At 37.8% G+C, this 27,145-nt stretch overlaps 2 protein-coding genes across 2 annotated transcripts; one reads left to right on the forward strand and one right to left on the reverse strand.

Annotated features, from left to right (window-relative positions):
• Positions 1 to 1,773: 1,773 nt before the first annotated feature.
• On the forward strand, positions 1,774 to 11,021 carry perm1a (PPARGC1 and ESRR induced regulator, muscle 1a). Its single transcript, XM_065285848.1, has 4 exons — positions 1,774 to 1,915; positions 2,389 to 7,410; positions 10,032 to 10,145; positions 10,309 to 11,021. The coding sequence occupies exons 2-4, from the start codon at positions 2,415 to 2,417 to the stop codon at positions 10,401 to 10,403; spliced, it is 5,205 nt and encodes a 1,734-aa protein (XP_065141920.1). The 5' UTR covers positions 1,774 to 1,915; positions 2,389 to 2,414; the 3' UTR covers positions 10,404 to 11,021.
• Positions 11,022 to 11,884: 863 nt separating this feature from the next.
• On the reverse strand, positions 11,885 to 26,644 carry plekhn1 (pleckstrin homology domain containing, family N member 1). Its single transcript, XM_065285849.2, has 16 exons — positions 26,441 to 26,644; positions 24,567 to 24,657; positions 24,319 to 24,480; positions 22,035 to 22,115; positions 21,462 to 21,552; positions 19,369 to 19,502; positions 18,848 to 19,000; positions 16,537 to 16,617; positions 16,363 to 16,438; positions 16,044 to 16,189; positions 15,784 to 15,942; positions 14,479 to 14,712; positions 14,179 to 14,340; positions 13,677 to 13,898; positions 13,490 to 13,550; positions 11,885 to 12,738 (listed from the first exon to the last, which is right to left on the reverse strand). Exons 1-16 carry the CDS (start codon positions 26,512 to 26,514, stop codon positions 12,554 to 12,556), a joined length of 2,112 nt encoding a protein of 703 aa, XP_065141921.1. The 5' UTR covers positions 26,515 to 26,644; the 3' UTR covers positions 11,885 to 12,553.
• Between the last annotated feature and the right edge of the window lie 501 nt (positions 26,645 to 27,145).

Here is a 27,145-nt window from a genome sequence, read left to right on the forward strand (position 1 = left end):
TGTTTTAAATCATATTTTAGGATTGCACTTAATTGATATCGCTGTTGAGTGATGTTTCATATCTTTTACATTTGTTATAACCGGACAGCATGCGAATTTGAACTTCAGAGCTGATGGAGCGGATGGAGAAATAGTCCCAATATCATAACAATCTTAGATAAAACTTCTAAATATACCCGTGTGTGTACCCGTGTGCGCGCCTGCGTGCGCGCGACCCGCTCGCGCGCGTTTGTGTATGTACAGTATGTGCGTGAGTTTTTTATTTAAAATGTCTTAACTCGGAAGGATCTGGATCACAGGTAATTTCATCTGAGATCAATCCGCACGCAACAGCTGGAATCACTTACTGATTCACAGGACACAAGTCATCAGCCGTTTTTTCAAGTTCACGTCAGGTAAGTGGTTGTAATTAAATGTTAATTTTAGAATATATTAATCGGCAAAGACGCAAATACTCGATGTTTTTTTTAATGATATTTTTGTAAAGATATATTTAAAAGTGTGTTATGTTATGTGTCCGAAGTAAATTGGAGCTATTTTAGTAAAGATAGCCTTTAGGTGGTTTACCGGACAGGGTTTAGAACTCGGTCTTTATTATAATTGGGACATTTTTACAAACAAACCTTATAAAATACAATACTGGCGTGCATTTTGAGACAAAACAATAGTACATTACTCATATGTTAAGTAATGTCAGTTATTTTAGTCGGTGATAAGCCCTGTCCGAGAAAACCACCCAATAGTGTTTAATTATGTGTGATGTCTGAGGGAAATTTGGCCTAACGTTAACGTTATTTTAGGGAATAAAGTATTTCACAATCAAGCTTTATTATATTAAACATGTTATTTATGTATGTGTGTGTGTGTGTTTATATTCCTCTGTTTATCAAACCAGAGCTGTGATGATGCGGAGAGGCAGACCAGAGGGCTGAAGAAAGTCTCCTAAATGGCCCTGGAGATGTTCTGACTGGCTTCAGAGTGCTTTTTGGACTGTTTAATGCCCTCTATTTATAGAAGACTTAATTCTGTATGTTCAGTCTGTATGATAAGTGAATAAGTGAATAAAAAGCTTTTGTTTTCATGTGACTGAAGTTAATTATTTTGTTAACAACACCAGCATAAATTATTTGATAAATAATTTTAAAATGTTATAAAAAAATCCCAAATAATAAATATTAATTGAAGTAACACACAAAACATTGAGTGAATACTTAAATTTTAATTGACAGAGTATTTGCTGTAAGATTCAACTGATTAAAACATTTTAGTTGAATGAACTATAAAACTAATTGAGCCAACATACTTTTTTATATTTGAGTCAAGTTTGGGCCAACTAAAAAACATCAATCCAGGTAACACTTTGGAGACAGAAATTGAGTGAACGTAAAATTTCTGTGGAACTAGTTACTAAAAAATAATTCATTGAGCCAACAATTAATTTTTTACGGTGTAGTATTGAAACACTTTATATCCAAATGTCAAAAAACTTACTAAAATCAATGAACGGCACTAATAAAGCATCATTCTTACAGATCATTAACTAAAAAAAGTTGGTTTAGGGTTTAGTTACTCTTTAAACTCTCAAACTTTGTAATGTTCTGCTTTTTCCATTGCTTTAAACAATTGTGAAATATACTGTGTCAGAATTGTTACTGCCCTATAAATTAAGTAGCTATGTTGTTTGATCTCCACACATGTTTGGGGTGCTGTTGAGAGGCCACAGAGTGAGAGAGAGAGAGCACTGCGTGTATTACGTGATGTCAAACGCTGTTCTATTTATAATGAATCATAGGGCCTGTGGCACACCGCTCTTACTCGGAAGGACACCTCAAAGGGCACTCACTGTGCCTGACACTACTAAAGTGGTGTTAAGGCTAACTGCTCAAGGACTTCTGCACTCCACACCACTGAACAGGTAATGAACATGACTCTGCTTTGTGTTGATATAGTATTATTGCGCACGTTGAGCAAAAATCACTGAACTAAGATGTCTCTTATTTAAGGTTTAAAGTAACTTTACAGGTGATGTAGAAAATTTTAAGGAATAAATATGTGATTATGTTTGTTATAAAATTTATAAGGCTCATAGGAAGTGATTAAGTGATTTATAACTTTTACTATGCATAGGCCCTACTGTAAACATATCTTGAGTTTAATTTAAGATTTGCTTATCTGCTTAACCTAAACCTTATTGAGATTTAAAATGTTTTGATATTAAACTTTTAAATGAATATATTTAGACTTACAAATCTGTTTTAGATTCAATAAAATGTTGTCTTAGCTTCTGACTATCAGTATAACACTCAATGTCTTTCAGTTGATATATACTGTGTGCCTATTTTTGTTTATCTGTTAATGTCATGACATTTATTGATTCTTTTTTTACAGAGCTGACTGTGTAACGTTCTTGCTCAATGGACGACTTTGACTACAGCTTGCACATCTCCGATCAAGACTGGGATACTTTTTATCAGGAATGTGAGGCTTGCAACTTGCTCTCTCCAGGACTTGCCAGCCGAGAGGATTCTGGCATGAGTGACATTGATGAGATGGGGTCCCACCTCCTGGACCTGACCCGACTCCCAGCATCCGCGGAGGCTGATCTAGACGGTCCTCCGGACTGCGAGGGTTTGCCTGTAGACAATTACCTGAGCAAATATGGGATACGTAGCCCAGAGCAGGTTCTCTCTGGCAGTGAGGAGGATCTGAACCTTCAGACTGTCAATCTTTTCTTTGAGCAGTTAAAAAGTGTCACTGTAAATGAACAAAGCCATGCGGCAAATTGCCAAAGTAAGAAGATGGACCATCTGGCGGGTTTGATTGATAAGCAGGTTATTCAGTCTATAGGTATTTGTCCATCTGGCAGAAATGCAGCCAGTCTTAAAGGTGAGATCACTAAGCAGGGTGAGGCTGATACCTGGGGCAGTACAGCTTTGGAAAAACCTATAATGGCCACATTTACTAATGCACAGGCACGTGCATCAGATTCCACTGAAAGAGAGCCGGTCGTTGGAGGGGGGTCATTGTCATCTCAACTAATTACAGTAGGAATGAAACAGGAGCAGGAGAAAAGGTGTTATCATCTCAGCTGCACAGAGAGCACAGAGCTTAAGCAGAAACCTGAAACAAAGCCACCAGACAAACCGAAAATGGCTAACTGGACAAATGTGACCGACTTAAATCCAGCAGGAGAAAGCATTGCTCAGCTGAACACCGGAAACATTTCTGATTCAAACGATTCACCAGTCTGTCAGTTTCCAGTGTCACCTTCTAATCTCAGGAGGAAGAGGAGGAAGAAAAAGAGGATGAGTAGTGAACCGGGGGAGCCGGGTCAAGGCTATGAGGCTCAGTTCCGGGTTCATCAAAGTGAATCGGAGGAAGAGAGATTCAGTCAGAGAGAAGTGATAAACAGTCTTCCTACACATTTCCTACAAAGAGAGCACTCATCACTCCCAAGAGTTAAAATGTCATCAGTATCATTCAATAATGATAATTTACCATTATCTTTCACCAACTTTGGTTTTGACGCAAAGCCTCAAGTCGGGTGTACAAGTATGTACAATATTTCCAAAAACACAAATGATATATCTCTTGTAAACAATGGACAGTTGAAAGCAAAGGTCTGTCAGAAGTCCACATTACCCCAGATGGATATAGTACTACATATACAAGAAAATTATGTTGAAGTAAATCCAATACAAACTGATTCTGCCTTACAGTTAAGAGACACACCAAGTATTAAAGAAACCTTATCAGAGTCTCAAAGTGATAAATCTGCTACAGGATGTCAAAGGAAATCCTTATTATCTCCTAACATTTCCACTGCGGCTGATTCAACAGAGCCTCTTTCCTCTTCAGTCACTTTAAACCTGGCTGAGGGCGCATGTAAAGATGTATCCTGTATGGGAAATGAGATTGACTGCTGTGCATTTAACAGTGAACAAAGCTCACCAAGCAAATGGAAGATGACGTGGACTTCTGACACACAACAAAGCAATTTTTCTATGACTGAGAACATAGATGAAACTGAATCTTGCCTGGATGGAAACAGTCCAAAAACATTTTCACAAAAAGGAGAACTCGTTCCTCCTACGGACATGCAAACTTTTAAAATAAGCACAGACAGTCCATTAGGTAAGATAAAATCAGAGACTAAGTGTTGTATGCCTGAAAATGCTGTTGTATGTGATCATGAAACAGATGAAGGTCCTATTCAAAGCATGAATAACAGCAGTGAGATATCATTTGTGAATACTTCACTCATACAACCAGAAAATTTAACTGAAGAATCTGAAGATAAGCGATACAACACTGTCAATGAAGATGCCCATTTATACCATGCTGTAGAAGATAAGAGCATTGGTGAATTATGTGATGAAACAACCAGATCAAGTGAACATATACATGGCTTGAACATATCGGATAATAATGCTCTGTCTGGAAATGGAAAAGATGGACACATACTAAGCATAAATAACAGTCGTGAGATATCAATTGTGAATACTTTACTCATTCAACCAGAAAAATCAACTGAAGAATCTAAAGGGAAGAAGAGATACAACGGTGTCAATGAAGATGCCAATTTATACCATGCTGTCGAAGAGAAGAGTATTAGCATGTTAAGTGATAATCCAACCAGTTCAAGTGAGTATATAAATGGTCTGAAAATGCCTGAAGATCCTGCTGTGTCTGATAATGGAAATGATGAAAGTCCCATTCAACACATAAATAACCACAGTGAGGTATTAAATAGAAATTTATTGCTCATAAAACCAGAAAGTTTAACAGAAGAATCAGAAAGTAAAGGACACAACAGTGGAACTGAAGATGCCAATTTATACCATGCTGTGGAAGAGAAAAGTATTGGAGATTTAAGTGATGAGACAACCAGTTCAAGTGAGCATATACATGGTGTGAAAATACCTGAACACACTTCTGTATCTGATCATGAAACATTTGAAGGACACATACAAAGCATAAATAACAGTAGTGAGATATTGATTGCGAATACTTCTTTCATTCATCCAGAAAATTCAACCGAAGAATCAAAAAGTAAAGGACACAACAGTGGAACTGAAGATGCCAATTTATACCATGCTGTGGAAGAGAAAAGTATTGGAGAGTTAAGTGATAAGACAACCAGTTCAAGTGAACATATAAATGGTCTGAAAATGCCTGAAGATCCTGCTGTGTCTGATCATAGAAAAGATGAAGGACACATACAAAGCATAAATAACAGTAGTGAGATATCAATCGTGAATACTTCACTCATTCAGCCAGAAAATTCAACTGAAGAATCTAAAGGGAAGAGATACAATGGTGTCAACGAAGATGCCAATTTATACCATGCTGTAGAAGATAAGAGCATTGGTGAATTATGTGATGAAACTACCAGATCAAGTGAACTTATAGATGATCTGAAAAGGCCTGAAGACATTGCTGTATCTGATCATGGAAATGACGAAGGCAACATTCAACACATAAATAACAGCAGTGAGGTATTAAATATGAAATCCTCACTCATAAAACCGGGAAATACAACAGAAGAATCAGAAAGTAAAGGACACAACAGTGTCGATGAAGATGTGAATTTACACCATGCTGTGGAAGAGAGGATTATTGGTGAATTAAGTGATGAAACCACCAGATCCAGGGAAAATATATGTGGTCTGAAAATGCCTGAACACATTTCTGTGTCTGATCATGGAAAGGATGAAAGTCACATTCAAAGCACAAATTGTAACAGTAGTGAGGTATTAAACATGAATACCGCAATCATAAAACCAGGAAATTCAACAGAAGAATCAGAAGTTAAGGGACACAACAGTGTAAGTGAAGAAGACAAGAGTATTGGTGAATTATGTAATTTGACCAGCACATCAAGTGAAAGCACGTGTGATCATAAAAAAGAAATGGAGATGCTTAGTGAGGATTCAACCCAGAATGCTTTAGCTGATGTTTCAGACTCAAAAAGTATAGATCTCGAGAGTATAGTACTCAACGCTCCAAATCAGACTCCATGCCCTGTGTATGCTATCTCCTCATTCTGGAATGAAATGGAAAAGCTAACCATCAATGACATTTTGCGGCTGCGGATGATTGCCAATGCCCAGCACCCCAGTGTTCTGACCCAACCAGAAGATGGCAGCATCGCAGACGCTACTGATGCTGCAGACTCGGGTTACTTTACACAACCAGATGACTCTAAACCAGACCGCTTGAGTGAAGACATGTCTTTCATATCTGATTTAGATGAAGACTTTACACTTCAAACTCCAGATTGTATTAAGCAAGAGGAGTCATCATGTGAGCTTCCTAGCAGCCCCTGTAGTGTGACATGGCAAAATGATTCAGATCCAGCGATCGTGGGTGATGATGTGTTGTTCGTAAGTTCTGAAACTATAGTTCCCGAACATCTCTGTAAATCTAACACTCAGCAGTGCTTCAGAAAAATCTGCAAGAATATTAGCGTGCAGAACCTGCAAGCTCTGGAGTCTCAACCTATTAGACAAATGCTGAGAAATCCTTCTTTACATTCGATACATTCAGAAGTAGAGGATCCTTTTTACCACGTGAACACTTCATATACAACGTGCTTGTCTGACGATGAGGAAGTGGATAGCGGTGGTATCTCGTTTTCTGAAATAATCCAATATTTTTTAGGTGATAACGAACCACAACGTTGTCCTTCTCCTGCAGACAATGCTGAATCGTACCCTAGAAGCTTTTTTTCTCCGTTTGAAGATGAGTCAAGTGGAAAAGATAAAATGGTTCCCATATTTTCCTACACCCGTTCCGGGAACCATCAGTTCCCAGAGGCGTACGATTATTTCTTCCCTGATTCCCCTGTCCATTCAGATGAAGATGATGAGAGTGACAATGCTTCAACCAAGGTGGAGACACATAAGTCCACTTATCCATTTGAAGATGAGCCAGGTGAAAAGGATGAAGCCGTTCCCGTATTTTCCTGCTCCCGCTCCAGGAACCATCAGTTCCCAGAGGCGTACGATTATTTCTTTCCTGATTCCCCTGTCCATTCAGATGAAGATGATAATGACAATGCTCCAGTCAAGGTGGTGACACAAAAGTCCACCAACCACTGTCCTGTGGCAAAACTGGACACGTGTGAGGACTCAAATCCTGTTCAGGGCAGCTTCTTCTGGACAAATCTTTTTTCATTTAGAAGAGTTCGACGCACTGCTCCTTCAATCCCTGAGGAGAAGTCTTACTCCTGGGCTCTCACTCCTGTGAAGCCATTACGCAAAGGAATTAAGTCTGTTACTGTGATGGGCCCCGATGACAAACCCTTCCCAGATACATTGTACCTCAACCTGGAGAACAACATCTTGCTGCAGCTGACTGAGCAACAGAAGAAATGTATGGAGATGCAGACAGTCATTGCTGATCCGAGTAAGACCTCAGATACTTCACTACAAATTTTTCTGTACACATTAAAGGGCGGTTTCCTGGACAGGCTACGTACACACTAAATGAGTTGCTTGCTCTAGATTACTTGCAGGATTTAACTTTGTGTCATGCAAATTTTCCTCTTGAGTTGAATATTTTCAACTTGCGCGAAGGCACGTCTGAGGCAAATATTGCGTGTTTTCGCGGCAATCGCGTTGCCCAATTCGTATCATTCACATCACATGCGTTGACTTTGTATGTATTTCTACTTGCGCAAATCGTTGAACTCTTGTTTGGTGTGTATGCCCCATTAGGGGTCGTGCACACCAAAGCTTTTACACCCACGGCCGGCATATGTTTTCAATTGTTTCCAATGGAAGCTCTGCGTTTTTCAAAAAAGCCAGCAGCTAGCGTTTTTATTCCGTGCTAAAAGCTGGTACTCAGCATTTTTTCTGCGCCCAGCGCTTAAAGTCGCAATGAAATTGAAATGAAAAACTATATATGTATTTTTAATAGTGTGGTATTATTAACAAATGACTTATCTGTGAGCTTCATTATTTTTTAAAAATTCGTGTGTGCTCATAATCTTTAATCAAAAATGCAAATCTCCTCCCCTCCTCAAAACGATCTCTCTTCACTTCCGGTCAAAAGTATGGCAGGTGGGCGGGGTCCGGGAGAAGATCGCAGTGATTAGCAATTAGCAACACGACCCAACTTCAAACGATCCAATCAGATCTCGATGGACAAATTCAAATCCAGCCCTGCCTTATTTCATCTCAAAAGCCGTTTCATTCGGATATACGTCACCACGGGGAAAATAAGGCAATCGCTACTTCCGTTTCATGGCGACTTTAATGCTAAGAGTTGAAAAATATTGAACTTTGGGTGAAGAGCTCAGCTCATCAATGTCAGTTCTCACACGGCCATCCAATCACAGTGGAGGAGGGGCGGGACAAATACCACATCAACCAACCTGCGCATCGCACAACGACTGATAAACAAAGCAGAAGTATCACAGCAACCAAAGCCCTCAGCTGAAGAAAGCTGGCGCTCAGATGAAAAAACAGCTGACGTTTAAAAAAGCTTTGGTGTGCACAACCCCTTAGGTCTAGTCCCAGACTAAAGTGCATGTATCTTAAAATATATCAGTGCTATTGTAATGTCTGAAGATGCACACCAGTAATGTTTTGTTTTTGTAAGGTATGTTTGTAAAAACTACTTAAATGTAAGGCCTAGTGTGGCTTAATCTAAACCCTGTCTGGGAAACCGCCCCTATAACAGTTTACACACTAAAATAGCTCATTGCTAACACCTGTTATTCATGACCTGTACGTTATGTAGGTATCAGATACTTGTTCCGTTCAAAACGTATCACTATTCTGTCTATTTTAATCCGTATGTCTATTTTGATCTGCCAGACCTCTTTCTTTATTTGCATCAAGTGGGGATCAGCAACTGGCAAAACAGACCCCAAAATAGGAAAATACACTGGTTCTTTGTTTTTGTTTTATGATATTAAGCCTTACTTGGATGTGACGTACTATTCTGAATATTTCTGATAAGTAGGTTTGCTGCATATTTGTTAACCTGCCTGCACTGTAAGTAACTTACCTGGTTGCCTTAAAATTTTGAGTTTATTCCATTTAAAACTATTAATTAACTCAAAATAAATTTTTTATTTTAAGTTGACTGGCAACCAGGTTACTTTTTAAGGTGAATATGTGAATTACTTATGCAAGAAATGTTAAACCTAAGAATAATATATCTGAAATTAATTAAATCGCTGGTTTCTTCTCATTGACCATTATTCACTTCAGAACTACGACAAACAGGACAGATTTATATTTATCAGCTCCCTTACCTCTCTATATAACACTAATCCCATCCGAATAGAATCAACTCTCATCTCTTTCTCTGTCAGTTACTGCTGACTGAAGTATGTAGTCACATGTAGATCCATGCCCTGGTCTGTGGAATGGCTGTACGTGCAACTCTTCACTCATACTGGGCAGCTTTTCAAATCTACTGTGTGCCAAAATTCATAATTGTGCTGTGTACCAAAACATAATTTAAGTCCAGATGAAAATAGAAAAACCTTACCAGACTGCTTTAATAATCGTTTTTGTTGTTATTGATATTTTGTTGACTCTTGAGGTACTTCTTGAGCAAGACTGTCACTGATGCAATAAGACATTTAATAATATTTTATAATAGTAATGCATTATATATATATACATACGATAAACGACCTGTATATGTTTTTTTGTTTTGTTTTGTTTATTTATTAATAGTAATATTGCACTGCTAAAGTACATTTTCTTGTTGTTTTTTGCAGCAAGTTTATTTTGTTTTAATATAAAAATATGGTGGCACAGTTGTTTAGTGGGTATCACAGGAAGAAGGTTCATGATTTAGGCCTCGGCTGGGTTAAGAGGTTTTACTGTGTGGAATTCGCATGTTCTCCCTGTGTCAGTATGAGTTTACATCTGGACCTACTGTGTTTAGATAAACATTTTCTGGCCATAAATATAGCCGCAGATGCTGGAATTGTGTTAAGAAATAAATAAATAATAATATACAAAGTAATGATTTTCAATGATGGCACATATTTGCCTTTTTTGTAGGGTTGGATGCCCCGTTCTTGCCTCTTAGACAGGCTGACATGTGCTTGGTTTGTATTGCGTTTGCCTCTTGGGTGCTGAAATCAGCCAATCCTGGAGCAGACACCTGGAAAGCTGGTGTGTAATTTTTTTTGTCTTGCTTTCAAAGATAAAATTTTTATGCTTTTTGACAGAGAAAATTAAACTTGCATCAGATATGCTCTGTATCACAAAACATTGCAAGTTATAAATTATTTTTATCAAGAAAAATAATGACGAATGTGTGCTCTTTATTGTTCAGCTCTTCTGGCGAACATCAGTGCCCTCTCTGCCATACGATACCTACGGAGACACAAAAGGGAGGAGGCTTCTCTGCGTCAGATAGAGCCTGCATAACTCTTCTGTAGCTCAGCAGACCTAACCCTTTCTCCATGTAATTCAAAAGGGTGGTAGTGAATGTGCATGCATGCAGGTAATCCTTCAAATTTCTAGACTGCATTTAAAAAATACTCTTATTTACCTTTACTATTGTGAACGTAAACACTTTATATAGTACAACAATAAATGTAACTTCAGGTCAGTGACAGTAGCCTACTGTTGATAATATTCTTTTGTTTGAGTAAAACCTCATCAGCATATCAATACTAAACAAGTAATGTTATTATTTCTGAAATGACCAAAGCCCTTTATCAAAAATGTGTGTTTGTGAAAAGAGCACTTGCATGTTGGTTAATATGATAGTGAGATGCTTACAGAACTGTTATGATGACAGATGGATGTAGTAATTTGGGGGCAGTTCATGTTCTATGATACCACTGAAATGCTGGAATTTAGGGGCCAAATATGTAAGTAATAAAAAGATTAATTCAAAGATATTTGTTAAAATTACATCACAATGTGCTCCCTGCTTTAAATATATTTCAGCTTATGCCAAGAATGTATTTAAATTGTCTGTTTTACCTCAAATAAAACTGATTATTTATTTTAAAGTCTTAAATAAGTCCTAAAGAGTGTTTCATTATGTCTGTCTGTACACCTGCATGTAGTAGTGTTAATTATTCATATTTTTTACCACTAGAGGGCAGTGATCAGGCAATTTCTGACTTTTTAATAAACATTATTATTTATTTGTGTGTTTTAACCAGGTGTATTTGGGGTTAAATAGAAGGTCAAGTTCAAATTATTTGCTATACTTCTTTCCTATAGAATTTATTATTTTGGTGACATTGAAGGAATAGTTCACTTTAAAATTAAAATTCTGTCATCATTTACTCATCCTCATGTTGTTCTAAACCTGTATGAATTTATTTTTTCTGATGTGAAATGATGGTAAAGACACAGCAGATAGTGACCATTGACTTCCATAGTAGGAAAAAATATTTTGGTACTGTAGTATTTTGATAAATGATGAAGAAAATATTTTGATAAATGATGGTAAGCACACAGTTGACGGTACCCATTGAATTCCATCATATTTTTTTATTCCTACTATGGAAGTCAATGGTCACTAACTGCTGTGTGTGTTTATGATCATTTCTCAAAATATTTTTTTGTGTTTATCAGAAAAAAGAAGAATACAGGTTTAGAACAACATGAGGATGAGTAAATGATGACATAATTTTCATTTTAAAGTGAGCTATATTTTTAACTTTGCACTTTTAATTGTAACCAGCAGGTGGCAGCAGAGGGTTGCATAAAAGGCAACGGCATGGCTACCATACAGGGTGCTGAGTTTTCATGCTCCACAGTGCACACCGTTCCCAACACTCTTTTACTTTAAACTTAATATGACAATAATTTGAATCTATTTGTTTGTCTATACTAAATAAAACCCCACTGTAAAGAATATAGTAAAAAAGTTACACAAAATGACATGGCACGGGTCTTCAGAACTTATTTTATTAAATAGAAAAATCACTCCAAATGAAAAATAAACCACACTTTTATATTTACAAATGTCAGATGGAGAGTTACAGCTGTGTTTCGACACTGTTTAGAAACAGCATCAACCACTACAGAAAAAAGAGAAGTCTTTTTCTGATTTAACATATTGTAAAAAAATCGCACTAAAATATAATAATAATAATAATAATATTAACAATAATAAGAATGGCAGCAAATATATAAACTTAAATTTAATTAAAATACATTTAAATAAGAAAGAACAATATATTTACATTTGGTTGAAAATCTGTACTTACAATATCAAAAAGTTAGTAGGACTCGTATCCACTAAATGCAAAAACTCCCAAATGCTACCTTTTGAAAAAAATGGACAACTATTTTTTTCAGATTTACACAAATATCACCTGAATGAATGCATACAGCAGGAATTAATATTAAATCTAGTACAGCAGTCTTAAACCATCACCTCAAAACAAATGAAATTGTATGTGCAGAATAATTCACGTGTAAATAAGCTGTGAATGTGCCATTTACTTGGGCATGCTGGATCCCGGTAAAGGCATGCCCATTGTGTTTGTGCGTGGCTTTGATTAGTCTGCTATGTGTGCAAGTCCGGACGGGCATGAACCCATTGTACTCTTTTATGACCATCTCTGCTGTGTTGTCATAGCACCCAGGCCTCGAGCTCCGTAGTAAGCCGGTGTCCGGTGCGGTGAAGTTCCAGGCAGCGGCTGAATCATCCCATTATCCTGCTCAAACTCCCAAATGTTATCATAGTCCATTTCCTGGTCATCCGGTTCTACTGGCTGAAGGTAAGCGTTGTCATCTGTGAGTATCAAGAGAAATTCATTTAGTCCTTTTGTTCTTTTTTATTACCTTTAAAATGATTGCTTATGAACTATAAACCCAATGTTGAGGTTGAATGTGTTAAAATCCATGTTTTAAATCAAAATGCCAAGGATATAGTTGGTAAACTGAGCCTTCTGAGCCATCTTATCTTCATGTCCTAATTTAAGATGTGAGATCTAATGTATTGGTTTTGCACTTGAAGGTCTTTGATGTCTCGCAGGATCTTGCACTTGTGAGCTTTAAATCACTCACAGCGGTCATTCTTTCCTTTCACTCGTCTTTCCTTCATGTGCCACCTGCAGTGCTGGCATTTAAAACAGCCTGCGTTACACACTCACATACACATGGCCCTTCACATGCACTTTCTATTGCCATATCCTGCCTGTCTCTGATGTCTGTGCCTGAGCTTCCACACCCAACAAAAACTTGTGCGTGCGGTGACAAAGGTCATCCTAAAACCATCCTATTAGCTCTGTCACAAGAGCGTGGGAAATCGTTCCAGTCTATTATTTCCTTCGGAGATGCATTAGAAATTGACATTAAACAAACTATTCAACATAATAATTTTGTTGATTAGTCTATTAAAATAGATTATGATCTACCTGTAGGTCTTGTTGCAAAACTAGGTGCACGTCTAGCATATCTTGTTCTGTATCTATGTCAATGAAACATGTATATCTGTGTGCCATTGTACTGCCGTAACTCTTAAACATGCTAAAAATTCTTACCTAGTGAGTAACTGTAAGACATCTGCTGCGTCTCCATGACTGTGTGTCCTGAGAAACCTCTCTGTGAAAGACAACATAACATGGAGTTAGTTTCTTAGTGTAGATCAATGCTGCATGTTGTTTGCAATAGCAGTTCAGCCCATCTTAGTTACACTGGTTTGTTATTTTTGAGTAAAGTTATGGTTACCTGAGAGATGTGGTTATGTCCTGGCTGTCGGTTTGGTGCAGGCAATATCTTTAACCTTGAAACAGCCTGGGCACGAAGTTCCTCCGACCACTGGCTGCTGGCCACCTCAGGGTCCTGGGCCGGGCTTTGTCTGTTTTTCCTCCCGAGGGGAGGAGTGCGCAGTCGGAATGAGGAAGGAAGGAGAGGGGGGTACGATTGCTCAATGGAGCTTCGAGACGAATGCTGTTTAACAAGAAAATATAGATGTGCAATTAGTGAATTAAACCTGATCTATTTGGCTGCAAGTGTAAACTTGTAGAAGTTGAGCCCAGCATTTGTTACAAAGTTTATTCGCTCAGCTACCTTTTTCATTATGCATCTGGAGCAATCAATAAACCATGTAGTCTGTGGGGACTTTCCATGGTTAGCTCGTCAAATCAGCACCCTTGTTTTGGTGTGTGTTTGGTCACCAAAGGCACTGATGTAAATTGAGAGAGCAGATCTGATAACCTGACCCACTTACCGAGGCCTGAGCAGGATTCTCCTCCAGAGGATACATTCCAGGGGTGCTGGGGTCATCATAAAGGGGCGAGAGAGGTTTTCGGTTGGTGACCAAGTCTGAGTGCCGGTGGGGAATTAAGAGCTGGTGTCTGCCAGATGTCTGCGGTGTGCTCCAGCTGTTTGACTGAACAAAGGAAGACATTTATATGTTATGCATGTCTGCTCCTGAACCATGAATGAACAATATGCAAATTTCAGAGGTGTCATTTGCATACCGCTTATAAACCCTATTTAAAGCCAAAACTGTTAAAGATCAAATTACCTTCACTAGTGGGGCTTTCTCGACTCGTTGAACGGGGCCATTGCTGTAGGGCGTGTTGTAAACCGGTGACATTGGCCCTTCTGTGGACAGGTATGATGACTGTGAGGGGGAGGAGTTATGGAACGATACCGGGCGGTGGCCTGGTGTGGGTCTGGCATGGGAGAAGCTGCTGCTCCGGATGCCCAGATGAGCAGAGTATTGTGTGTCTGTGGAGGTGGGCCGGCTTGATATAAACTGTTGGAAGAGACAGCACAGAAGACGGTATGATTTTAATTGCAAATATTTTCAAAATACAGAAAGAACTTGACCGTGCATGTTTTCTGTGAGCATGGTCTGTCCGTGTTAAATAAATATGGAGGGAGGGAAGCGGCAACTTTCAGGTTCCGACTCTCTAACCATTAGGCCACGACTGCACTCTTATAACATAAATACTCCCCTTTTTTAAAAAATATGCTCATTTTTCAGCTCCCCTAGAGTAAAAAATTAGATTTTTACCATTTTGGAATCCATTCAGTTGATCTCCGAGTTTGGCGGTACCACTTTTAGCATAGCTTAGCACAATTCATTTAATCTGATTAGACCATTAGCATCGCGTTTTAAAAAATAACCGAAGAGTTTTTCCCTTTTAAAACGTAACTCTTCTGAAGTAACATCGTGTCCTAAAAATTAAAAGTTGTGATTTTCTAGGCTAATGGCTAGGAACTCTGATTTTGGCGTAATAATCAAGGACTTTTCTGCCGTAACATGGCTGCAGGAGGCGCAATGATATTACACAGCAGCCGAAAATAGTCCCCTTAGTATTTTTCAATAGCAGGGGACTATTTTCGGGCACTACGTGAAGTGGAGTGTCCCTTTAAGTTTGGTGGTTAAATAATTGAAGAATGCAATGAATGATGCATTTTAAGAAAATATGTTTTTTTTTTATCATTTTTGAGAATGTTTTGATGTTTATAAAGTCAGTGTTCGGTACTAATCCTCTAGAGTCATTTAGATGGTGTAGACACAAGTTAATTATTAACCGTTCAAATGCAACACGGTCCATCTTGTTCACAACCACGTGTGCTGCTCCACCAAAATAAACACTCGAGTCACTTTGATGAATAATGTGGTGACACAACTGCTTGTAAATCTGCGGATAACCACGACCTCACCAGATTTCACAACAAATGTCTACAGAATATCAATCAAACAGAGTAGCACAATCCACTTAAAAAAACTAGTTTCCTTATAATAGCACGTTGCAGCTGGGCAAATCTCATGTTCACAGCTTGATGTTAATGGGTCCAGACTGTGACAGGCACTTACACAAAGAGGCTCGGTGTAACCGGGGGAAACAGAGTTGTCATCACTAGCGGGCAGCTGGAGCTCTCGGGATCTGCGCTTGTCTTGAGCTGGCAAGCGGATTGGCGGATGCGGGTCGGCGGCTTCTCGGCTGCTGCCGCTCCACCTGTCAAACTCGGGGGCCTGAAAATAACAAGGTGAGAGTGAATATCTCACAGTATTAACATGTGACCTTGCAGATTTTACACCATTGCACCTCCAGTTTCTAATGCGGTTGTGCTCACCTGTTTCTGGGTTGGAGTGTAAATTATGTCATAGACGGGGGGAGGTGGGCTCAGGATGGGGACGTCAGCGTTTTTTAAATACCGGATCCAGTCGTTGAACTCGCTCTTAACGGGACAGGACACGACGATGGGATTAATCAGTTTCCCTAACAACAAAACCAACAAGCATTAGGGTTAAAAACGTGCATGTGTGCATAAACAGGAAACGGCATGAATAATATACCAAACATTCAAACTTGATTTTATGGCACATATAAGATCTTTCCAAGTATAGTAACATCCTGTTATAAAAAACTGATTTGTAGGATTGTAAACTTACCTTCAATCATAAACGTGTTAGGCTTGATGTCTTGGCAGGGTGTTGTTACTGTTATCATGTTAAGAGGAAGTTTTCCCTGTAAAAACATTTAAGATTATTTTCGAACTAGGTTTGCAGAATGCTTTTGCTGGTTTATCTGGAAAACCTTTGAGGCGGGATTTAGGTTTTATTTACCTTGTAGAAGAGGCCATCACTTTCCTCTGATAAAATGATCAGATAGTTAGGGTACATCACCAGCAACCGGTCATACTGCTCCTGTGAGCAAAAATATGAGCGAACGTGTTAACATTAATGAATATATATTACGTAACAATAACTAACAATGAACAATACTTCTATAGCATTTATAAATCTGTTCATGTTAATTTCAGCACAATGAACTAACATGAATGAACAATTAACAACAAACATTAAAGGAACAGTATGTAAGAAATTTATATCAATTAATCATAAAATGGCCGATATGTCACTAGACATTAAGAAATCATTTTCATTTTAAATACTTATATCACTGACAACAATGGTCTGGCCAGGATATTGTCATTTAAAAAGTGGACTTGCAGCCCTCAACTGATGTTTATGTTGTCATTTTGTGTATTGGCCACCAGTTGTGTGATTGCAATACCAGTTTAAGCCACAAGTTTTGTGATTGCAATACCAGTTTTGGCCACAATCCTACATACTGTTCCTTTAAAGTCCCTTTAAAGTGAATCTTGAAAATTGTTTCTTAACACATCATAAATGCATGTACACTGCAAAAAAAAACTATTTTTGTCTTGTTTTCAGTACAAATATCTAAAACTTCTTAAATCAAGATGTATTTTCTTGATGAGCAAAATGACCTAAAAAAATAAGTCAAAATTTAAGAAAAAATATACAATTTAAGTGAAATTGTGGTTAAAACAAGCAAAAATATCTGGCAATGGGGTGATAAACATTTTTTTTAATTAAGTGTTTAAGAAAAAAGTTAACTTACTTCAAGATTTTTCTCACCCCATTGGCAGATATTTTTCCTTGTTTTAACCAAAATGTCACTTAAATTGCATATTTTTTCTTAAATTTTGACTTATTTTTTTAGGTCATTTTGCTCATCAAGAAAATACATCTTGATTTAAGAAGTTTTAGATATTTGTACGGAAAACAAGACAAAAATAGTATTTTTTTTTTCAGTGTACATGCATTTATGATGTGTTTAGAAACAAATTTAAAAAAAAAATACCAAGTAAGAAAGTCATGTTTTGCAGTGTATTGCTACTTTGTAGTACTGAATTGCAGAGTTACAGTTTTTCACCACTTCTGAGTTTAGGATTATTCGGGCAGGGTTAAAATGGGGGCTCGATGACGCACTTGAGCCACCGTGCATGGCCGCGTCCCTAAAACAATTGGAAGCATCCATTCAGGTTGCAGCTGCTTTTGAAAGTAGAGAGGTACGGCAGCTTTCACACAAGTGGGCATGGTTTAGCGCAGACAGGGGACACGCCCCCATTGCTTGAGAGCTGTGCCTATTTTTCCACGATTTTTAGACCTTATTTTAATTACTTGGTGTTTTTTCATCATTCATATTTGGTTGGGTGGTTAAAAACACATGTATCTGTGGTGTCACAAACTCCAAACACATTTAATATCTGCATTTACAGGGACTTTAAAGGTGGGGTGCATGATCTCTGAAAGCCAGTGTTGACATTTGAAATCACCTAATCAAACACACCCCTACCCCAATAGAATCTGGACCTTCTTTTGATAGACCCGCCCCACACATACAGCCCGACTCCCTTTTCCAAAGTGTTTTTCAAAAATCATGCACCCCGCCTTTAACAAAGATAAATAAATACTAAAGAAACTATATTGCTAATTTTTTGTTTATGTTAATTAATGCATTACGTTAACAACATTTCTGATTGACATAAGAAATCTCGTCGTTTTGCAAGCCATTGTCAAAAGCTGTGATTTCCTATATTTCTCGCTTTGACTCAGGGTGTGTTTAAGGACAGCTGTTGGGTGAGTCAAGTTAGTGCTTGAAGAAGGCAACTGGTTTACACACCCCGTTCACTAGCTGATACTTTTCACAGTCATCTTAAGGAGAACTATCATTTTGCTCGCCCCTCCTCCCTCTCGCTCTCTGGGAAAAGGTTCAGATATTTGATTACATCACGCTCCTGTAGTCTACACTGCCGTGCTTTGTCAGTTCAAGGAGACCTCTCGAAACCAAGCCGACTTTGACTAATGAGTGGTTTTGAAAGTGACCAGCCCAGAGTTTTGTGACCCTGAATGTAAACTGAGCTTCGCACCGTTCAAGAAAGCATTGAAGTATAATTAGAATAAAAGGCCCATAATGACATAAAGATATATAAAAGGCTATTTAAATATAGGTCTTTAAAGTAATTAAGAGATTCAAAACATTGAAGCTCCACCAAAACCAATGAAAGGGCCATCATTTGACCCTTTAAAAAAACAGGTAACTTTTCATTACTGGTGCAGGTCTTACCTGACACGGCATGTGCTGGAGTTTTACTTTAGTGACGTATGTGATAGGTCCCAGACTTTCACGTTGAGAGCCTTCCCATTCGTAGATGGGCTCCTTACTGATGGAGTTCCTCAACTCCTCCTTTCCTATGGTGGTCTCCTCCGAACACTGCACCTTTAAAAGAAGCCATACTAAATTTAAGTTCAAAATTAACATAATTTGTCCTGTGACAAAATGGGAGAAATAAAGGAGCAGATCCGGATTTCAGAGAAGTCTATTGCTTGCTCGATTGCATGTTTTTGAGTAATTAAGGGATGTAGATGTTTCACTCATTGACCTCATATACTGCAACAGTGCCGTGAGTCATAACACATGCCTTTTAAAATCCAACTTAGGTGACCACAAAAGAAACCACACCTTTTTATGAAATCTTACTGGAGAACAATAGTCAACATTAGTCAGACTAGCGGCTCTTTTATAACATGTTTAATTTGATTACAGGACTGTAAATACAGGTCATGCAGATTAAGCAAATTTATTACCTTGATTCTAGTGTATCTCTCTTCTACGATTGCATTGCCTCCATTCTCCTCAATTTGTTCTTTCAAAAGGCCGAACCAGTTGTTCATCTCCTCCTCTGTTGAGCAGTAGACGATGATAGGATTTAAGCTGACCCCTGCAAAGGTCAAAGACATGGGTTAGAGGTTAGGTCAGATGAGCACATGACCAGTGACCATCTGGATCTTGTTATGTGCGGTTAACAGGTTGCTGAATATTTTGTGCTGTTGTATCAAACATTGCACTGTTAGCCTCAAGTCTGTTTTACGTCAAAATGTCATTTAGGATCTTGTGGCATTTGTGACCCTTGACAGAAAGGGCTTTTCACATTACAGCATGCCATGCGGTTGTGTGAGATAAGCTATTCTGAAAGAATGCATCAAATCTGGAATCTCCCTTTTATCAGGCCCGCATTTTGACTTTTATCAGTAGAGATATCAGCTACTTAGACCTGCCCTGAAGAGTCAGTTCCTGTAAGATGTGTTTTTAGGCATTTGTGCGTGTGTGTAAGGTTTGGTCATTTATCTCAGAATGCATAGATGTGAGGTCTTATCACTTCTTTGATGTCATCTCTTTAACCCGCATCAATCCTAAAGAGGTTTATGAGGTGAAGGATATCGCTGTAAAATCGGATTTGATCTAAAACAGTGCCGAATAAGAGGATTCATGGGATTTAACATCAGAAATGGTTCAGCTTGGATTCCTTTTAATTTAATCACAGCCATAGACTCATGAGCTTTATACATTTTGGGAAAACGTTTTGTGGATTGCTCATTATGACAAACCAGTAAAGTAAACATGTCGTATTTCTCATAAAGATTTTAAAAGTAAACTTGACGTGTTAAGGTCCACTGCTCTGGAATGTGTGGTAGTTTAACTGTGACATAAACGAAAAGGGAAAGGACCCTCGTATTTCTCCAGATGAGTGACTTCAAGCGCACCTGTCATCTAACAAGAGTGGGCTCTAAAGACAATTTCACCCTCCTTTGACTTGCGGCAAATGGAGGAGGCTCGAGTTAGCCTTGGTTTGGCCTCAGTGCTTTTGAACGTCTGGAATGTCCGAACATAGGAAGTGGTTTGGATAACTTTACGATGCATGTGTCACCCAACGTTTGTTTGTTTGTTGGTAAAGAGTCAAAAATCCTACCCGCAAAGTCATTTAGAGCAACAAGAGTAGGAATAAACAATGATTCAATTTCCTGAATATATACGGTTTTTAAAGGGGACATTTCACAAGGCTTTTTTAAGATGTTAAATAAATCTTTGGTGTCCCCAGAGTGCATATGTGAAGTTTTAGCACAAAATATCGTATAGATAATTTATAATATCATGTTAAAATTGACACTTAGGTGTAGGTGTGAGCAAAAATGTGCCGGTGTGTCTTTTAAAATGCAAATGAGCTGATCTCTGCACTAAATGGCAGTGCTGTGGTTGGATAGTGCAGATTAAGCGGCGGTATTATCCCCTTCTGACATCACAGGGGGTGCCAAATTTCACAAATTTCGTTTTTTCATATGCTTGCAGAAAACTAAGTTACTAAGTAACTAAGTTGATCTTTTTCACATTTTCTAGGTTGATATAAGCACTGGGGACCCAGTAGCACTAAAACATGGAAAAAGACAGATTTTCATGATATGTCTCCTTTAAAGAAACAAAATAATTTGAAAAATAAACTTTCAACTGATCAAATATTTGATCCTGCCTATGGAAAACCAACTTTTTTGTGATTACTGTTTATAAAATCATCCTACATATAAAGTCCCCTGTGGTGAAAATCTAGTTTTTATTGTTTTTATATGTCTATGTGGTGTTTTTAATATGCTTTAAGGCAAACCATGTGGACATTTATCATTCAACACCATTGCTGAGTGTTTTCTCCATAAAATTGGATTTTTCCAAAGACCGTGGTTTGAAATCGCCTTGGTTTCCTTTTTTATGAGACTTTAGCCTGGATTTAACAGGTCACATATATGCACATAACTGTATCTCCACAAACAAATTCACTTTATCTCTTTATCTTGTGTTTCGTTCCTTGTTTTCTGTGCCTGTACACCGGTAAATTATCAAGCACACTCACCGTTTATCTGGAATGCAAATTCCTGCGGATCACCAAAGCTGTTTCTGTCCTGCAGTTTGCAAATAGTGAGCTCTTTAAGTGGAAGTGTCCCCTGTATTCCCAAAAACAAATAACAGTTTGTTTAAAAATATGTAGTTTGCATTTTTATTTGACTGTTAAATTTTAATATCTAAATAAATAATGAGTTTTAGACTTTGCACTTCTGCTATTGATAGCGATTGTTACTTAAACAGCATTGCACAACCCTCCATCAGCAATAATGTACATTGACTCCCATTGTCACCTCCCATTGACGCACAAATATAAGCATTATATAATCACCACATCAGAAAGAGACAGATTTAACGTAATACTGTAGTGTGCCATTTTTAGCATACGTTTATTATATCATAACCATAAAGGCCCAAAATCATTTCCGCTTCTATGACTCAAAAGCCTCTCAGTGTTGGCTCTTGCCCAAGGCAATGATACAAGCATTGACATATTTGGAGGTCGTTTATGTTTTGACCTGAGGTATGCATTGTTCGTGGTGTTTATTGTGAATGAATAGATGTTATGCAAAGTATCTTTTACCTGGTATGTGAGTCCAGTTGTGTTGTTGGAGACGAAATGGAGGTGTGTTTGAAACAGGTCCAGATAGCAGTTATGCACATCCTGAGAAAAGAGACACATTCCTTTACTTCAGTACCAACACAATCATAGATGATCCTGTGTTAATCTTCCTCCTTATAAACTTGAATAACACCGACGGATTAACAGATTATCTCTGGTAAACTCTTTCCCTTAGTCTGTGTTTAAAAAAATATCTTTGCATTACTTTATTCTTTAGTAGTACAGGTCATATAATATCTTTGTCGCTCTGGATAAATGTGTTTGCTAAATGCGTAAATGCAATAGGAAGATTTTTATGCATATTTGGTGAATAGTCTCCTGTAACAGTTGCTGAATGCAATTGTGTAAGCATTGTCTCATGTCAATATTTCTGAGCACTGCGTGTTTGCTCTAACATCTCTTGGCTTAGTGTAAAACCACTGACATTGATTTATTTCGGCCAGCTCATTTCCTTTCTTTGATCCAGGACTCTGCTTTACCACAAGTTACAGGACATGCAACAAAAATACGGTTAGGTAACTTTTCTCGTACAGTTTGTTCTCCTTAACCCCACCCTCATCTGATTTTTCCTTATTTATAGGGGTTTTTCGCTTTCGTTGCTTCACATTCGCACTTATTTCGTTCCCGGCTATGACCTCATAGTAACAAACTGAATGCGATTCCCACGCTTCAGAGACTGTGTGTGCGATCTATCTGTGGTTTGATCAGAACACTTCTGCCCCAGGTAATCTCTCTCTGTCTCTGAGCCATTTCAACAGCACCCATCTCAGCGTGCCCTGACACGCTCTGTACTCCCCAAACTGAACCGCAACAATTAATCAGCAAATAAACGTACGTCATTCTAACAGAGCTTCATTCAAGCAGCGTACAACATCCTGTAACATTCACCTGTTTTCTGTGTGTTAGCTCATATATGATGAGTAATGGCCATCACAGCTGCTTAGGTCGTCTTAATCATGTCATAAAATAGCCGCTTATTGATAGATCTGACAGAAAAAAATTATTTTCAAGAAAAAGGTTTCTTAGTATTTTTGTCTTGTTTTCAGTAAAAATATCTAAAAATTCTTACATTAAGATGCGTTTTCTTGAGGAGCAAAATGCCTTAAGAAAATAAGTCTAGTTTTTAGACCAAAAATATCAAATTTTGTGATTTTGTGCATAAAACAAGAAAAAAAATTCTTGAATTTAGAAAAATGTTGAAGATTTTTTTGCTTACCCCATTGGCAGATTTTTTTGCTTGTTTTATGCACAAAATCACTTAAATTTTATATTTTTGGTCTAAAAACTAGACTTATTTTCTTGGGTCGTTTTGCTCATCAAGAAAAAGCATCTTAATTTAACAAAAAAGACAAAAATACTAAGAATTTTTTTCTTGAAAATAATTTTTTTGCAGTGTACACTGTCAGAAAAAATGTACAAAAGTTGTCAATGGCAGAGGACCTTTTAAAAAGGGTCCTAATATGTACCACTGTGGTAAGGATATGTACGTTTGCTGTACCTATAAGGTACCAATATATTCCTTTTAGGTACAAAAGTGAATTTTTCCTGAAAGTGCAGGAATAATTATTCAAAATATTTGTTGGCTAAAAAGTTTGATTGGGATATGCAGTGCCCCAAATAAGACACCTCACTCATATTTTAAAATGTCCATATGCATTAAAAACAAACATTTGACCAGGTGGCATCTGCGGATATATTATGATAAAAATAACTTTTTCTTACAACTTTCCAAGCCATTTTCCAGTAACAAGGACATTTTAGTGGACATTTAAAGTTATAGTTCACCCAAAAATGAAAGTCTGTCATTATTAACTTTTATTTTATCCCCAAGTTGTTCCAAATCTGTATACATTTCTTTGTTCTGCTGAACATAAAGGAAAATATTTTAAGCAATGTTGGTAACCAAACAGTTTTGGAGCACCATTGACTTCCATAGTATTTTATGGGATAAAATGGTGCTCCTGCTTTTTCAAATTTTTCATTTTCAAATATTTCAACATTTTCATTTTTGTGCGAACTATCCCTTTAGTCAGTTCTTGTCAAGTTCAAAGGGAGTGCCTAGGCCATACCCACACCATATTTTTTACGGTGTATAATTATCATCATGTAAAGCTTTCATGAAATATTTAGCTTGTAAAGTCCATTTGTGTTTGTCTATTTATTTTAACCCGTGGCATTAAGTATCCAAATACTTTTTGGTGTGATCAGTGTATGTTAAGTATGTCAAGTATGATTTCATTCCTACCTGGCAGTGCAGGAAACGAAAGCGGACTTTGGAGCTGTGAATCATTCTGCCGTAGTTTTTGACGTTGATGCTGCTCTTTTTCCATCCGCTGATGGGATCGTAGTGGAAGGGAGGGTCCCATTTGATATTCTCAATAGTTTGTAGATCCTTGGGTGACATTTCCTGTATCAACACAGTGTTAAATGTTAAATTCCTGTAAGAGCTTCACTCTTCCACATGCTCCTTATTATACGTGAAAAATTCCTCACCTTCCTAGGGGTGACGGTGCAGAGAATGTTGATGATGCTGTTAGACTTCTCCTGCCCTTCCTGCGGATACTTTTTCCGGAACAAACGGCTGCTGCTCGGAAAACAGAGACCATGCTTATTAGTCAAACACTCAAAGCTTGTTGAGGTTACGGCATAAAAAAGCAAAAAGTGACCCCACATCAGGGTTATCTTGACTCAGAATGATCCGTTAATTACTCTGACCTGAGTCAAGCTGTCTGAGAAGATTCAGCTAACTAGTGTCTCACACAATAGATTACATCACCATTACAAGTCCATTCTTTCTCAGTTGCCCCTTAGCTGGCACAACATATCAGTTTTACATCTGTCTGTGCAGCATTTAAAGGGCAGGAACAATAAAGCTTATGTTACAAACCACAATGCTCAGCTCATGAAATGTCTTTTGTTACCCGTGACCCTCATTTATAATCATTAGTGTCAGATCTATATAATGAAGATCTTCCTGCACAGCGATAAGCGAAGGAAGTCAGCGTCAGCTTGGAAGACAGCTTCACGTTTTTCTTCTCTCTTTGTTAAATCTGTCTCTGCTTTGAATGCGATTAGCATAACAACACTGGGCGCATTCATGCAGACAATGATGGGAAGTATCGGTGATTTACTAGGGCTCGGTGATGAACATGTTTGGCATCCGGAGAATTCATTCAGGTTGTAGGCACACAGAACATGCTCGTAAAATAGATGAAAGTATGAAAGTGCACGTTTGGATGCATGTGAGAAAGCAGGCCATGTTGCAGTGCCAAATATTTTCCTCAGTTTTCATTAAAAACGCCACTAATGGTTGGATTTATTTCAAATCTGATAGGGCTTTTAAAAGGGCCGGGGCCCGTTAGGATGAACTCTGATCTGATCTAATGGCTGTAAAAACACAAAGCCTTTTTTTATGATCTGGGACTCTGAACACTAAAACTAAACCCAATAACTTGCTTTCAGAGCGTATGCAAACCAGACCCATGAGAGAAGAGACACAAGCTGTTTTAAAATAGGCCAACTGCAGGTTTTACTGACAAATAGAAGAGTAACAGCAAACTACAATGAGTTTAGTTGCAGTTTAATCACAATAGCATTACTTTCTGTAGGATAAACACAATTCTCTCAAAATCCCAAGAAACATGAGAGCTCTTCCCTCCCTTAAAGGCTACACTGGAAATAGATGTGGTTTAACTTCATTACACTTTAGCAGATGAGTGTATCAGTAAAGCCTGGGAACTGAGATACTGACACTGAGCTAATGAGATTTACAGACAGCGTCACTACACCACTGAATTAAGCTCCTGTTTATCGTGTTTATCTGATGTGTGTGATCACTATATTTATACTGTATGTAGAAATATAGTAGTATATTATGATCATACACTGTTAAAACAACTTGATTTTGCAAGTTTTGACTTGTGACAAGTTGACATAACTTATAAAAACAAGTTGAAATTGTTTAACTTAATTTGTTAAGTTAAAGTAACATAAAAATATATGTTGATTTGATATCATTTTTACAGTGAGCAACCGCATCCCACAATATTCAAAACAGCTAAAATGCATATTTGACAGTAATATTAAATACTTTATATATTAAAAACCCTATACTCCTTAATTTTATATTGTATTGCCTCCTTTAGATGAATCACTTCATTACTTTTCATTTGTTTAAGTATAAAAACATATGCTAAATACCTACATTTTATTGTAGAAATATAAATTAGATTTACAATGTATACTCATGACAGCAAACTCACATTTGTCTGTGAAATATCAATAATAACAATACATCATTAATTACAATATACTTAAGCTAGCTGGTGCAAAGCCTCTATATCTCTATATAAAGTAGTTTTTCTTACCTGTTCCTGCGTATAAAACTCTTGCTGGAAAACCTAAAGTTGTGCTGGGGGACACATGACATACTACTCCCCATGTTGATCCTGGGAAAGTGTGCGTGTCTTCTTGATGAAGTAGTGTGTCTGACTGCAAGATCGATCCTCAGTGTAATCCAATCTGTGTGGAGCGAGCGCGTGTGTGTATGAGAGCGGCGAGACTGATACTGATCCAGCAGACGCATGAGAGGAGTGAATAACACAGGGAGTGTGTCAGTGGGAGGAGATACTGTGAGGTGTGTGGGGAGGGGCCGAGCAATGAAATTCACACCTTCTGCCTGAGATGCCTTCACTAAATAAATCCTAAATGACAAAGGGGGACGTGTAGTTTTTCACACCTAATAGCGGACAAATGGCATTGATTTGAATGCTTGACCACATGATGAAAGAGTATTAAGGGCTGAATGGAGCCTGGTGGTGTGGCACTACAAACATGTCTGGACATGGACATCCTTTGAATAGAGGGTATTGCTGTTTGCACCCAAAATAATTAATGCAGTTAAGATGGCTGAAAGCTTGTGTTTATTTGTTTTTGTGCTGTGTTTTTAAAGAAATGAGTATTTCAAAAGCAATGTGTATATTTTTTATTCTGAACCAGTTTGTTCAAATTAGTTCTTATTTAATCTAAATTTTAATGTGAATGCAGAATTACATGAGAATCAGTTAAAATGA

Source organism: Paramisgurnus dabryanus, chromosome 21, assembly GCF_030506205.2.
Source record: "Paramisgurnus dabryanus chromosome 21, PD_genome_1.1, whole genome shotgun sequence".
In the NCBI taxonomy this organism is placed as follows: domain Eukaryota; kingdom Metazoa; phylum Chordata; class Actinopteri; order Cypriniformes; family Cobitidae; genus Paramisgurnus; species Paramisgurnus dabryanus.

What these genes read in the sequence shown, in the direction of transcription:
- perm1a (XM_065285848.1), top strand. Translation starts at nt 2,415, where the DNA reads ATGGACGACTTTGACTACAGCTTGCACATCTCCGATCAAGACTGGGAT. An exon ending in GACAGTCATTGCTGATCCGA is followed by an intron (nt 7,411 to 10,031) that starts GTAAGACCTCAG and finishes CCTTTTTTGTAG; the next exon opens with GGTTGGATGCCCCGTTCTTG. An exon ending in AGCAGACACCTGGAAAGCTG is followed by an intron (nt 10,146 to 10,308) that starts GTGTGTAATTTT and finishes TTTATTGTTCAG; the next exon opens with CTCTTCTGGCGAACATCAGT.
- plekhn1 (XM_065285849.2), bottom strand. Translation starts at nt 26,514, where the DNA reads ATGGGGAGTAGTATGTCATGTGTCCCCCAGCACAACTTTAGGTTTTCC. An exon ending in AGTTTTATACGCAGGAACAG is followed by an intron (nt 24,658 to 26,440) that starts GTAAGAAAAACT and finishes TTTTCCGAGCAG; the next exon opens with CAGCCGTTTGTTCCGGAAAA. An exon ending in CAACTGGACTCACATACCAG is followed by an intron (nt 21,553 to 22,034) that starts GTAAAAGATACT and finishes TTGGGAATACAG; the next exon opens with GGGACACTTCCACTTAAAGA.